The sequence below is a fragment of the Mercenaria mercenaria genome, unplaced genomic scaffold, assembly GCF_021730395.1.
Source record: "Mercenaria mercenaria strain notata unplaced genomic scaffold, MADL_Memer_1 contig_4259, whole genome shotgun sequence".
NCBI classification, from domain to species: domain Eukaryota; kingdom Metazoa; phylum Mollusca; class Bivalvia; order Venerida; family Veneridae; genus Mercenaria; species Mercenaria mercenaria.
In genome coordinates this window covers 38,596-53,860 of record NW_026462474.1, presented here as the reverse complement: position 1 = coordinate 53,860, position 15,265 = coordinate 38,596, and the positions used below count along the sequence as shown (strand labels likewise).

At 38.4% G+C, this 15,265-nt stretch overlaps 4 protein-coding genes across 4 annotated transcripts in view; all 4 read left to right on the top strand.

Annotated features, from left to right (window-relative positions):
• Positions 1-5,100: 5,100 nt before the first annotated feature.
• Positions 5,101-6,138, top strand: LOC128553736 (uncharacterized). Its single transcript, XM_053534912.1, has one exon. It carries the CDS (start codon positions 5,101-5,103, stop codon positions 6,136-6,138), a length of 1,038 nt encoding a protein of 345 aa, XP_053390887.1.
• Positions 6,139-6,225: 87 nt separating this feature from the next.
• Positions 6,226-8,352, top strand: LOC128553735 (uncharacterized). Its single transcript, XM_053534911.1, has one exon. The coding sequence runs from the start codon at positions 6,226-6,228 to the stop codon at positions 8,350-8,352; it is 2,127 nt and encodes a 708-aa protein (XP_053390886.1).
• Positions 8,353-8,412: 60 nt separating this feature from the next.
• On the top strand, positions 8,413-10,566 carry LOC128553734 (uncharacterized). The gene has a single exon (XM_053534910.1). It carries the CDS (start codon positions 8,413-8,415, stop codon positions 10,564-10,566), a length of 2,154 nt encoding a protein of 717 aa, XP_053390885.1.
• Positions 10,567-14,205: 3,639 nt separating this feature from the next.
• The window catches only part of LOC128553733 (IgGFc-binding protein-like), a gene marked incomplete at its 3' end in the record, with an annotated part of 39,260 nt that continues 38,200 nt past the window's right edge, over positions 14,206-15,265 (top strand). Inside the window, exon 1 of the mRNA XM_053534909.1 lies at positions 14,206-14,262. Coding sequence (XP_053390884.1) covers positions 14,233-14,262 — 30 coding nt within the window. The remainder of the gene's footprint in view (positions 14,263-15,265) is intronic.

Sequence of the window (15,265 nt, the reverse complement as noted above, 5' to 3'; positions counted from 1 at the left end):
ATATGGGATAAGCGTTTTCAGGAGATCCTCTCAGACAATCTATTAAAGAACAATTCAAAGCTAAAGTTAACAACTATACAGAACAAGGGCTCTCTTTTAAAGAAGCTTTCCATCGCACAGCTAATGACGAATTGCCTCAATTAAGAAAGAGACTGAGACAAAATTATGCCCGATTTCTAATTGACTTTTATGAGCTACAAAACGACCCTACTCAGCAGCAGATTCTACAGTCGGCTAACAAACTAAGAAACAAGAAAAATGGATACCGGATAAACCGGACCCGGAAAAAGGGATACAACACTTCAAAGACCTGACGGACGGATACGTACGGCCTGATTATATGGACGTTACTTTGTAGGAAGCGGTGCACATCGAAGAAAAATGGCTGAATTAAAAGAGAAGCAATGAAACAAGAACAAAAAGGGGAAGATCTCCCCGCAGTAAAACTTGTGACACCCGTAGCCCAAGCGGTTGATATTGCTAGGTCGGAAATAAGACGGTCACGAAAGCATAGTGATCTAAAGCGACATGGGGATACATTGGACACAACTATGAGTCGTGATTTAGACAGCCCACGACGTAAGAAATATCGCGAAAATATGACCCAAGATACTTTGGATTGGAACACCTATACATTTTAAAATGAATAACTATGAATTCGAGGAAATGTTAAAAGAGTACCCTGTGACAATATGTGCTGCGGATCAACTTCAGATACGTAGGGGACAATACGTCATCTCAAATACAGACACGAGCCAGGGATCAGGAAAACATTGGGTGGCCTTTTATTTTCCTAAAAGGGGACCCGACGAATTTTTCGATTCACTAGGTAATAGACCAGAGCACTACAAAGTTCATTTTGAGCAAGTGTTAAAGAAGCGTTACTGGATGAACTTCAGTCAAATACAGGATACAGATTCAAACATATGTGGGCTGTATTGCGTATATTACATTATGAACCGATGTTCTGGACGAAAAATGAAGGACATTGTAAAACCGTTTGATGTGTATTGCAAGAAGTTGAATGATGACTTTATTTTGTCTTATTTTAATTGATACATATAACCTGTATTAGTGATACAAGCTTTGGCAATAAAAGATTGAAAGAACAATATGTCTTTGTTATTTATAACCCATACGTTTGAATTTGATTTGAAAGAAAAGATGAAGCGTCGGTAGGTGTGGTGGTGTACACAAATAAAACATGTCCAGAAATGAGACCGTGTTTTGAAGAGTATTGTCCCTTGATTATTAAGCCAGATCGGTTAAATTTGGTTGTTTCCCTTTATACCATCTTAACGCGAGTATCGACTTTTGTTAATCTCTCTTATCTTGATAATCTTGACCTTACACTGGTTTTGTTAATTAGGGGTATTGCGACAACATTGTGAAACTTTTTACACAAGCGGAGTTTATACCTTGCCCGAGGCAATTTGCAGTGTATTCCTCCAATTGGTGATTTTGAATGAAAATCGGGTTTTTGTTTCAAAATTGAGAGCCGGGAAGGATATTCGCATTTTAGATATATATTTAAACTTTTGATTATATCTTTTAAGGGCAAAATATATGTGAATCATAAATTAAAAGTTAATTAATTAAAAAATAATTTTTGAAATTTAAATATTTTTATTCAAACATGTAATTTGAAATAACAGTTTTAACCTAATTGACAAAGACGGAATTAGATCGACGTCATGTTTATTACCTGATATACATAACATTCTTATTTCTTCAAATTGGTGATTTTGAATGATAATCTGGAATTTGTTTAAAAATTGTCAGGAAGCATATAATTCCCATTACTCAACGTATTTTTAAAATATGTATTTAATGACCTCCAGATTTGGCTAAAAATAATCTTTCTCTCAAATTGAAGTTTGTTAATACTAGAAGATGTGTTTTTGTGTCTAAAATATTTCGTCGAAACCAACAGCGCTATAGCGGAATAAGTGAATTATGACTTCAAAATATAGATTTTTTTTTATAATCGAGACAGTTTACCTTGAGTAAAGCGTTACAATCGCTTTTCGATTTTCATCATATAGAAAAACAGCAAATTCTCAAGTATTTCCGTAATATATAGTTAAACTTTTTCAGTAATTAAGTTTTAAAGCCTTCTTAAGAAATATAGCATTTATTTCCAGATATCTATAAAAGTATTTTTTCTTGTTGTCGAACGATCTGGAGGATAGTCCCTTTAATTTTTAAAATATTTTTATGAGGGCGAAATATATTATGTATTTCGGGTCTCCTTGAAAATGTGTCTTTTCAATTTAAAAAAGTTTTTAAATATTATGGATCCGTGACCTATAAATGCATTTTACTTTACAATAATGTGAATTTGTATTTTGAACGGTAAGACAAATTATCAAAATTTTCCATATCCATAATGTAGATTTTAACTTTAAAGTGTTTATGCAAGAGCCGTAATAATTGTCCCTTTAGGCCGCGGGGCATGTCAGACAAACAGATACTAATCCAATTAGTAACGGTAATAAACAGAAATATGTCAGCATTCGGTTAACTTATTGTCAAACACGTTATTTGACTTTATCATACATATATAATCATTACAAAAAGATAAAATAAGAAATTTTTAACAACAATATTATAATACTTACAAACAAGAAACATGAAATTTACACCCGACCCAATGGACTTGTTATATTTACATGTACAATATTCAAGTTTAAATATGAACATGTAGTTCTATATGTTAATCAACTTTATGTTATGTTACGTTTTAATGCAATAAATAATTCTAGTAGTGAAAATGGTATTAAATGAATTAAAAAAAGGAATATTTTTATTTAAACATGTAATTTAAAATAACTTTATTTTTATTTAATCTGACAAAGTAATGACATTAAACACGGAATTAGATTGACACACATGTCTATCTAATTCAGTTTATCCGGTGTCATCAGTACACGTGTACTGTGATGGGCAAAATTTTCCAAATTAGTAAAATCAGTGATATTCAAACGTTTAGGGAAGCAAGAAGACATAAAAATAATTTAAAAATAAACTCATTGAAAGAAAGAATAACTTTTCTAGTTTACTTCAATAACTTAATAAATGTTGTGAGATGATTATAAATATAAGAATAAATCATTCTAAAAGACCATGTAAAGCTTAAAATCTGTCATTTCCTACAGAAATCAATGGGACTCGGGATCAAAATTAGTTACTTATTTCAAACGCTTAGGGAAGCAAGAAGATCATATTTTATTTTATTAAAAATTATATTGAAAGAATGTGCAAATATTGCAGATTACTTCAATAACTTAATAAATATTGTCAGATGATGCTTTTGATGTCATTTGATGTGTTAAAGATTTTTTCCTTCTATATTTCAATAGGCGTAAATTGACCGATAATGGCTAATCGATACACCCCATAACCTGTTTTCAAGGGAGACAATTTCGCCAATAAGCCAGCAAATTGGCTTAGATTTCTGGGTATGCAACATATTCCTTTATTGTATTTTATTTCTTCAACATCGATTCACAAATTGATATCATGCTTCGCAATAAGCGTCTCTAGCAGTTCTAAATGAAGAATTGCATCAATAATATCTACAGATTTCGTAAGTAAAATAAGATTATGTTTATTATTCTTCTCTTGGACTGGAAACCAACCGTATTGAAATTCTTGGCCGCCACCTCGTATCGCATCGTTGACATAAAGCGCTATTTCCTCGTTCTCAGGAATATAAGTCATCCAGTTACTTTCACTGATCGCCTCAATACTTAAATTCATCTTATGAAAACGAATCATGTCGATCAAAGTGTCTTTAAAAGATATAAAAGTGCTCTTTTGCTTTAACCACTGTTTTGTGCCTTCTTGGGGAAACTTTTGTGCTGTTATTTTACTAAGAACCATTCTATACGGCTCATAGTCCAACATGTAATATAACGGTATGTAGGGTCTTTCTACACAGTCGGAAAATATTTTTCTACAGAGATCCGATGATAACACATCCATCATTTATTCGTTATAAAACTGTCTCTTTAGCCTGTCCTTCATACACATTTTGATCAACACAAATCAGCAACGAATTCAAGTCTGACACGCTTTTAAATCTACCAATTTCTGTTTGCATGATGATCACAGAGCATAGTAAGTACATCTATGTAGATATTTTCGGGTCCTTCAGGTTCCGTACTGATGTTACAGGGGCAATAGGAATTTGGTTGCAAGCTATGTTCGCACCACTTGAGTTCTATTTTCGGATGATATTTGCTCATGTAGTTTCGGAGCATGTACATCCATGTGGAGTAATTCATATCGAAATCAATTCTCGTTTTTGTTATGTCCTTGTACTTAACATAGAGACACCCCTTCGCTTCCAGAGAGTCACGTAAAGCACACTCTATGTCTACCAAATAATGACCGCCAGGCAAATTAATCCCCATGTCCGTATACGGATCACCAGTGTGGATGATGGAGGTCTACATTCAAATTCGTCCTGTTTCTTATATAGCTTGTCAATAATTCTACCCAAATGTCTTCGGAAAACCCAAAATGTACTTTACTGTAATGCACTTCATTAATCCATACTTTGTGATGTACTGGACACACTTCCTTTAGGTCAGCAGCGAAGGAATTCATCATATTCTCGAATACTCCCGAGCTTTTTTCCATGATTTGACTTCTGAATGATTTTGTCTGATGAAAGCGCTATTATATACTTTTCATTCGAGGTATTTTTAGTAACAGTGGTCATTCCTATTAATTTTGATTGGCTAGTTAAAAATAGAAATTCTAGTTTGGAACAGCTTTGAACCAAACTATCGCACAAATGACAAGTTTTAACATGTAAGCTAGCCTTCCTTTGAGAATTAAACCAATCAGAATGCGTCATATCGCTAGCCAATCAGAGCATTGCTATAAGTTATACTGACTAATCAGAACGTTGCTTTGGCTCTGTCGGGAATTGGCGCGCTTTAACGTAACGTAAACGTCAACGTCACATCCTTGCAATGTTTTGTATGTAACGTCATTATTAAAAAGGTATCGAACCTGGAACAGCGTCGTTATTGCTGTATTCCACTATATCTAAGATATTGGTGCCGTGTCCAAAGAAAATCAACAGAAATGAAGCAGAAACTACTCCAGATACGAGAGGCACAGAAAGCCGTCATTACTGCCCAGCTGAAAAAGATTGAAGATGTAAAAAGTAGCGATGTCGACATGGTGGAATTCGACACGATTCTTGAGGCAGTAGAGGCCAAGTTCAAGTCACTTGAAGGTACTAATGAAAAGATACTAGCGCAAACTGATGGCGAAGATTTACTAACTGAGATGACGGAGACCGATGATTACATGCTGAGCGTAAAAATTCAGATCAGAAGTCTTCAAGCTTTTAAGAGCAACCGCAAATCTTCCACACCATCTATCCAAGCCGCAACTACCGCCAGTAGTGATGTTCAGCCTACCAGGTCCAGTATCCAACCTACAGGGTCCAGTTTCCATCCTTCAGAGTTCCGTGTCCAGTCTGCGGAGGGTATCCGGTCTACAGAGTTGTATCCCACTGACGTCTGCCCTGGAGAACCATTCAGCAACGCAAGCGCCCAGTCACAGAGTATAGCCACAGACAGAGTACAATATACATGCCAACCTGTAAGTAATGCTTCTATTAATTCTACAAACTCGTCCATTTTCCATAGACTGCCGAAACTTACGCTCCCTACTTTCGACGGGGATATTTTACGTTGGCAAACGTTCTGGGACTCATTCGAATCCACCATACATCTAAATTATAATCTAACTGATGTGCAAAAGTTCAGCTACTTGCAATCTCAGCTTGAATCTGAAGCAGCCAATACTATTGAAGGTTTTACGCAGACCAATGCCAATTATGCTCGAGCGATAGATTTACTGAAAGAAAGGTATGGTCGCCGACAAAAAATGACCCACGCCACTATGCAAGCCCTTCTTCAGCTTCCAGCCTCGACAAATAGTATCCATAGCTTGCGCAGTTTCTACGATAAGATGGAATCGTATATCCGTAGTCTAGAGTCCAATGGTCAGTATCAGGACACGTACGGCAACTTACTAGTTCCCATAATATTAGATAAGTTACCAGGAGAAGTACGACGTAACCTAGCCCGAGAGCACGGCGACGGTGACTGACAGTTACTAGATCTACGCAAGGCAATATCCAGGGAAATAAACATATTAGATGCAGGCGGTCCTATAAGTCATCAGCCGGAAGTAGACATGTATGGGTCAACAGCTTCGTTTTATACTGGTACAAAGACGAAACGAACTGTGCCAGTTTCTTCCAACCCCATGATTCCCCCTAAAAGATCACACAGAAACCCAGTAAAGTGTGCCTTCTGTCAGGAATCACACAGTTCCATAGATTGTACCAAGTACCCTGACGTCGCATCCAGACTAGCCGTCGTAAAAAAGAATCGACTATGCTTCAACTGCCTTGGTTCACACATGATGTCCAGATGCAAGTCACGTCGTACATGTCAGAAGTATCACAAGAAGCATCACACAAGTATTTGCCAGCCAGAAAACGCCCCGCAACCTACTAGACCTACACAGACTCACAGTGACCCAAAGGCACCAGCTCAAGCGTCCTATCCCCAACCGGAAGTTACGATGCACGCATCATCAACCCAAAAATCCCTATCCGGAGTTTTACTGAAGACAGCCATCGCCCCTATATGTTCCAGAGAAAACCATTCTTTAGACGCTACTATCCTATTTGATGAAGGATCACAACGATCGTACATAACACAGTCGTTAGCGCAAGAATTACAACTGCAAAGGGAGACAACCGAGACAATTTGTTTGTCGGCATTTGGAGGGAGGAGTGACGGAGTTCAGCACCTTGATACCACTACGGTCTACCTGATGACAGATTCTAAGCAAAAGATCCCTATCAAAACTATTATTGTCCCGACCATAGCAAATCCCATTACTATTCACCTGAAAGATTCCAGTGTTAATTTACCATACTTACGTGGTCTTAAGTTAGCCCATCCAGTGAGCAGTGACAGTTGTTTTAACATATCCCTACTCATCGGCGCCGATTTCTACTGGGATATTGTTGAAGATGAGGTACGACGTGGAGATGGTCCCACGGCAGTAAAGTCCAAGATTGGCTACCTATTATCCGGACGCTTACCTGATTCGACCTCCAGAGATTCTACCCAACATGCACTGAACGTTATCACTTCCTGTGCAGATGAAGTCCATAGCCTAGAGAAATTCTGGAAGCTAGAGGGTATGGGGATCGCCGATAGTACCGATGACGAGAAGATCACAGACTACCTTGAGAATTATCAGCAGAATGCCATTCAGTATAGTAATGGAAGATACACTGCCCAGTTACCATGGAAACAAGACCATCCTCCACTTCCCACAAACTACCAGATTACCAAACGCAGAACCGAGAACACTATCAGGCGACTAAGCGCAGAGCCAGAGATACTGCAGAAGTATGGCGAGATCATCGCAGAACAGGAAAGAAGAGGCTTTATAGAGAAAGTTGACGAAGATTCCCAGACAACAAGAGTGCACTACATACCCCATCACCCAGTGAAAAAGGATTCCTCTACCACCCCCATTAGAATTGTGTATGATTGCAGCTGCCGAAAATCCCGTGATGAGCCGTCCCTGAATGATTGCCTAGAATCAACCCCGCCCATCCTGAACGATTTGACTTCCCTTCTAACCCGATTCCGGTACAACAGATACGCAGTTACCACAGACATTGAAAAGGCTTTTCTTCACGTGGGCCTGCACGAGAGTGACAGAGATGTTACGAGATTCCTATGGCTACAGAACACTAACGATCCCTGTAGTCCCTTGATTACCTATCGCTTTAAAGTTGTGCTATTCGGCGCTACATGTTCGCCATTCATGCTGAATGCGACCCTCCTCAAGCACCTACGTTTGAACCCGAGCCTCAAAGCAGCTACCATTATAGAGCGAGACCTCTACGTAGACAACGTAGTATCCAGCTTTACAAATGAATTAGACCTCTTGAACTACTTCTGGGAATCCAGAACACTGATGTACAACGCCGGCATGAATCTACGTTCCTGGACCTCTAACAGCGACAATTTACGTCATACCGCAAGTACCGTCGGCGTACTCGATAGTGATGAGTTTACCAAGGTCCTAGGCTTACGTTGGAATCCCACTAGTGACATGCTGTCATTTCCTCCAAGAGTTATTCCCCAACTTCACAAAGTGACAAAAAGAGCAGTCTTGAAGTATACATCCAGAATTTATGATCCACTAGGCCTGCTTAGCCCTGTAACCATCAGAACCAAGATTCTACTACAAGATCTATGGAAGAAGAGTTATGACTGGGATGTCCCGTGACCAGAAGATATACAGCACATATGGCATACCCTTAGCCTCGATTTGAATTCCGCACAGACCATGACCTTCCCCAGCTGTCTACCGCTAGTTCAGGAGTTGACAAGACCTCAGGGCAGTTACACGTGTTTTGTAGACGCCAGTATGGCATCATATGGAGCCGCAGCGTACATCTGCAATAGCACCGACGCACGACTTGTCATGGCGAAGAATCGAGTGGCACCCCTCAAGAAACTCACACTACCACAACTAGAATTGATGGCTGCCTTGATTGGTGCAAGACTAGGTTCCCATCTACAGAAGTCGCTCATGGTCACAGACATTACATATTGGTCCGACAGCCAGATCGTCCTACACTGGTTGAAGTCATCGAAACCTACCAAGAGATTTATTACCAACCGGGTATCCGAGATATCTAACTTAACCCCAGGGTCGTCATGGAGATATTGCCCAACAGATAGTAACCCAGCGGATCTACTTACCCGAGGCATCACTGCAGATAAGTTCCTGAGTAGCAGTCTATGGAGTACCGGTCCCTCCTGGTTATGTGACACTAGTACGTGGCCTACTTGGGATTCTACACACTGTCAGGCATTAATGCAGACGACCAGTGAAGAGCAGACGACATTAGTTGATAATTCTAACATACTCGCCAACCAGCAGACGACATCTAGCCAAGACATTAGCATACTCCAGTTGATTGACATAACCAGATTCAGCAAATACAGCAAGCTCCTTCGTGTTACGGCCTACGTACGACGATTCGTATACAATTGTCGAACTACTCAACATAGAATGTTAGGTGTTCTGTCTACACAAGAACTACAAGATGCTGAGCAAATGTTATTGCGAGATTGCCAGGAAACCGCTTATCCAGATGAAGTTACCTACCTGAAGTCCCCTACGTCCCGCATACCTCGTCCAACGCTTGTGAATCAACTACAGTTGTTTCAAGACGGTAATTGCCTACTTCGATGTGGCGGGAGAATCCAGAATGCCCCTGTTGCTGAATCAACGACGTTTCCTTACTTATTGCCTAAGAAACACCTACTTACCCGCCTAATTGTACAGAACGCCCATGAGAAATACCTGCATGCCGGAACGAACGCTACAGTAACCAACATTCGTCAGAAGTATTGGATACCGGCCATTAGACAGTGTGTGAACGCCATAACCCGTAAGTGCGTGACATGCAGACGAGTCACCGGGAGACCCTACAGTGTCCCTGATCCACCAACGTTGCCAAAGATACGAGTTGAAAATGCACCTCCATTCACAGTCACAGGTGTTGACTTTACCGGAGCCATCCAAACTAAGAACAATACAGGAACCAAATCAAAGGCATACATATGTCTCTTCACATGCGCAGCTACACGAGCCATACATTTAGAAGTTGTCACCGACCTATCAGAATCTACATTTATGCAAGCGTTTAGAAGGTTTGTCAGCAGAAAGTCCCTTCCTAAAGTCATGATATCAGACAACGCTACGACATACCAGTCTGCTGCTACCAGTCTCAGAAAACTGTTCCAGTCTGCATCTATTAGAACATCACTGAGTGAAATGGGTACAAAATGGCGATTTATACCTAAGAGAGCTCCCTGGTACGGAGGATTCTGGGAAAGACTCATTGGCCTGACGAAGGTGACCCTTAAGAAGATTATTGGACGAGCGTACGTTACCCTGGAAACCCTTCAAGCCATCACTACAGAGGCAGAGTGCATGATTAACAATCGACCGCTGACGCACGTTCCATCCAGTCCAGATGATCCTAGACCACTGACCCCAGCACACCTGTTGTATGGCCGCCAGACGACATCATTACCATATTCCAACGACATTGATGCCACTAACTGTGATGTAACGTCAGATCACACATCACTTACCAAGCGAGCCCGGATGCAGCAGACGCTAATAGACCACTTTCGGCGCAGACGGATGTCCGAGTACCTGACGGCTCTTCGTGAACACCACCAGAAGACAGGATGTAACGCCCAAACGATAAAAGTGGGTGACGTTGTACTAATCCATGACGACTCTCCGAGAATACGATGGAAACTTGGCCTGGTAGACGAGTTACTCACTGGTATGGACGGGTTAACACGAGCAGTCAAACTTAGAACTACTACAGGTGTGACGTCACGACCAATCGTGAAGCTATACCCACTAGAAGTAGGAAGTGTACCCACCACAGACGACATCACTGACGATGTGTGAACTATAAACTAATGACCTTTCATATGTGATAGCAATATTCATGCACTTTTAAGTATTAATTCTGATACACGCGATTTATTGTGATTAAGTAATTTTCTTTAATGTGTAAAGTATCATTTCGTGGCCCCGAGTATGTCGGGAATTGGCGCGCTTTAACGTAACGTAAACGTCAACGTCACATCCTTGCAATGTTTTGTATGTAACGTCATTATTAAAAAGGTATCGAACCTGGAACAGCGTCGTTATTGCTATATTCCACTATATCTAAGATAGGCTCTATTAATTATATTTCTCCCTGTGAATTCGTTCATTGTCATTTTTGATCTCAAAGTGTAAGGATCAGGTAAGCTTACTTTGACGTATTTCTCGCATGAGTGATTTGACTTCCGGTTTAAGTTTATTGCCTTATAGTACTTATCGAGACCTTTGGTTAGATACCCTACATGCCTAGCTTTTGTTCAATAAGGAAGGAGTTAGCAGGGTTTTAACGCTTGAGTAATTTTGGCTTATTATTCGGTTCCTTTTGGAAATACAATAATCAAAGTATGCATTTTACGAATCCTCTTGTAAAGACCTTTCCTATGATACCTCACTTGACCAGGTTCGAGTCTAGGAACGCGCAGAAAATGTGAATTTTACGCGTGATTGATTTCACTTCCGGTTTGAGTGTACCAACTTATAGTACTCGTCGACCTTCGGTTAGATACCCAACATGCTTAAGTTATATTTAATAATAAAGGCGTGAAGCCGGGTGTTTTCGGATGAATGATTCCGGTTTTAACCTCAATATCTGGAAAACGGATAGAGATAGACCCATAATAGTACATATTTTCAGAACCTACTTGAAAAGATCTTTCTAACGATACCGGTCCCGAGCCTGTACGATGACTTTGAAATTTAATGACTTCATTTCCGGTTGGCACCTAGGTTTCGGTAATGTTCACCCTATAGGCTTTTCAAAAATGTCTGATACCCAAAATGTAAAAATGGACCCTTAAACGTCTTTTTTTTTTTTTGATGATGATTTTTAAGCAGCCTTCTAAAAAAGTACCTAACCGGTTCTAAAACTCTAGATGGTCATTGAAAATGTTGACAAATATTTTAGAAAACTATCAAAATCTTCTTTAACATCATATTATTGATGGTATGAAAGAGGCACTAATACTCGAGTTCCCAGTCAGGAAATTTAATGTGTTTTCCCCATACTTGCTCCGATAGGCATCGAGTACTTTGTCACGCGTGAATTCCAAGTCAGGAAACTTAGTGAGTTTTCCACATGTATTCAGAGATGCAGAAAGTGCCCTATCACGCTTCAGCGCTATTCCGGAAAAGATAATGAGTTTACCACATGGACTCAGAGATGCAGGAAGTGCACTTTCACGCGTGAGAGCCAAATGGAGAAGTTAATGACTTTTTCATCCGGTATAAATTTACTCATGAATACCAAAGCTCAACCATCAAAGACTCGTTTGATTAATGACCATCGCACCGAGGTGGGAAGTTCATTTGAATGACCTCTTGTTAAAACAGATACATGGTCATTTACTTAGTGGACGCCTAGGAGGAAACATCGTAAGCAAAAAAAGTAGCCTTTTATTTTCAGTTAACGTTACTTCTAACGTAGCTATCTTAAATAAAGCTTTATGTTTTTAATTTAAAAAGTGATACATATTTTACTTTAGATTAGTAACGTTCTTTGCTTTTAATATAATCTGTTTAAATTTAAAAGAAATGTATTTGTTCATTTAGATCTGAGATGAATTTATATGTTTAAGCATAATTCATATTCTGTTTGATTTTCTTGTAATAGTTTATTTATCTCCCCGTCTAGGGCTGAGCACCTGACCCTCAATTTGCGCAACCACGCCCTAGATTGATATATAAGTCAGCTCTATATACTTCATGGAGATATAAATAGCAGAGTGAGGTCATTCTTAAAATAGAAAGATGATGTCACTCTAAAAATAGAATTCAAAATGGCCGCCGCACATGCGTACTGAATTCATTTCTTATATGCAAATGAGTTACTATAAATAGTAACTAGGTCATCCAAGATGGCGCCCGTTTGTTTACAAGTAAAGTGGCCCCTATACTACTAATATTCACCAGAACTCATATGTAGATGATATTCACCAGAACTCATATGTAGATGATTGAACTAATATCCTGTGCAATATCATATTTCAATTTACTAGGTATTCTTTTTTTACAAAACTGTATGTGCGTTTAACTTATTTTTAGATTTAGTTTTCGTTTGTCAAAATCTTCATAAAAGAGGAAATGAAGTTAGTACAACAGTACATAATTATTAGAGCAGCTCACTAAAATACAATGACATTGAGTACCTAAATGTTATTAACAATATAACGTGTAACATATATTGGTATCTATATGAACCGTATGATTTAAATATGTATTGTTCCAAATAACTATCCTATTACATGGTATGTCACTGAACTGGGACTCGATCTTGTCTACAACTGTTACAATGTCGTTTTCTTATCTAAGATACAATTTCATAGAAATCCTAATATAGCGTGTTCCATTAATTTGTACTTACACCTTGCCTGATAACAAATGTCAAACTTGTATGAGATCAAAGTCTCGTTTAATCACAAACTACTACGTTTATTATATATGTCCAGCTCGAATAAAAGGCCCCTACGTTTATATATTTTATTTGTTATAATTTATTGTCTACTGAGTCTGTTCGATCCACCTAATCTGTAACGAGGTAATTCGTGAACTGTGGCCTTATTTTCACTACACCCGGATATAAACTATGCATCATTCTGAAGGTATTTGAGGATGGTAATAGGATCCTTACCTTTTCCGACGTCATTATTTGACGCCATAGTGTATCAGCATTTTTTAGTGTAGAATATTTTTGAAAATATTGTAATCATTTAAACGGTAGGCAAGAAAAATAATCTAATATATCTTCCTGATTAAGACAGGTGTTTTTCTCAACCCTCGGGACATCGGGTAATAAAACAGTCACTAGCGGTCGGCTGTCCCTCGGGTTTGGAAAAACCCTGAATTACACAAGCAGGCGTGAAAGATCCTTATATTCTTCTTTATGTTGAAGACTGTCTTAGCAAATTTCCTCATTATTATATCTTTTGTGTTTTTCATTAAAATGTCTAATCTCATTTTAGTTGTATTTAGCTTTTCCCGTGCAGATCGCTGCTGAAATAATTACATTGGAAGGAAGTCAAAGTTCCATAAGCCGCTTAAATCTTTAAACTAAAATCAGATGAAACAGCTGTCCAAATAGATGTTATGCATAATTACATGGTTAAATTAACGCTACTATCATTACTGCACATGAACTAATTCCGTTAGAATTATAAAGGGAGGTAATAAAAACAATGAGTTAATAAAAACTTCATATTGTGTTAATCAATATTCAAACCTTTAACAAATATTAGAGAAGCCAATTATCGAAATAAGGTCCTAACCAGAAATCAGTACATTTTATGTCCATAATAAAAAATGTGGCATGCACTTAAAACAAAAAAGCGTTCGGAGCCTTTAAGCTACTTTCTAAAATTTTAACAATTCACGATAATTGCGAAATACTTAGGATGAATAAGTGCACTCTTATCAATCTGATAAAAGACGACACAGTAAGGCGATTTAACGCAGTATACGGAAGAAAATAACATGAACTGCAAGGAACTATTCTCCGTACTTGTAAGTCGGTTTTGATATATAAGTTTATGAATGAATTTCTTTAATCATATGCAGAGAAACACTGATGTAGTTAGATATTAGTTATTCTTACAAATCATATGTTTAATAAAAATACATTGGTTATTTTTATGATCACAGTTTGTAACAATATGTTTATAAACACACTTTTTCCTACTGAAACTTAAGACGAAGTCATTTTATATCGGATATATCGAACATTTCAAAACCTATTTATTTCAGACAAAAAACTGTATAATTTGTTAAAGACCTGTGCCATGACTGGTATGCAAAATGTATATAAATTCTTAACAGAAACGATCGGCTAAATACTGATTCAGAGGACGTACTGCCGACAGAGTCTGGTCTATAGTCCGAGTCAGTATTTTATAAAGCTTACTGAATTAATAGACATCAATGAATTTGTATTTAAGTGCCTTGGTTGCGACTTTAATGTCACTGTTAGCATCTGTTTCAGCACAATGGTATTAAAACAGACATATCTATCATAATTTCCTGCTCGGAAAACTCTGTAAAACTGACTGGAATGTCTGAATCGCGGTTATATCCCCTTGATTATTCCTCTTTAAAACTGATAACTTGTGTCGATATTAACTCTTACACTCATATTCCTTCATAATTCACTCGGAAGAACTTACAAATTTTCAGATTCGCTCTTAAAGTAGCAGTAAACAGCTTTAAAAGAGTCTCTCGGACTACAGTGCAAAACCTCACACTCAACCAAAAGTCTGTAACCACACACACGAAATACTTTGCACTGCTGTCCTCACTGTTCTATCGCGTTTAAAAAAGAAACTGTCTTTGCTCTATTATGCCCCCTTCAAAGAAGGAGGTGTATATTGTTTTGCAGGTGTCGGTCGGTCGGTCGGTATGTAGACCAATCCGTTTCCGGACGCTTGGGCCTAGGATCATGAAAGTTCATAAGATGGTTGTTCATAACCAGCAGATGACCCCTATTGATTTAGAGATCAGTAAGTCAAAGGTC

Coding starts and splice junctions, on each gene's coding strand:
- LOC128553736 (XM_053534912.1), top strand. CDS start 5,101: ATGAAGCAGAAACTACTCCAGATACGAGAGGCACAGAAAGCCGTCATT.
- LOC128553735 (XM_053534911.1), top strand. CDS start 6,226: ATGTATGGGTCAACAGCTTCGTTTTATACTGGTACAAAGACGAAACGA.
- LOC128553734 (XM_053534910.1), top strand. CDS start 8,413: ATGACCTTCCCCAGCTGTCTACCGCTAGTTCAGGAGTTGACAAGACCT.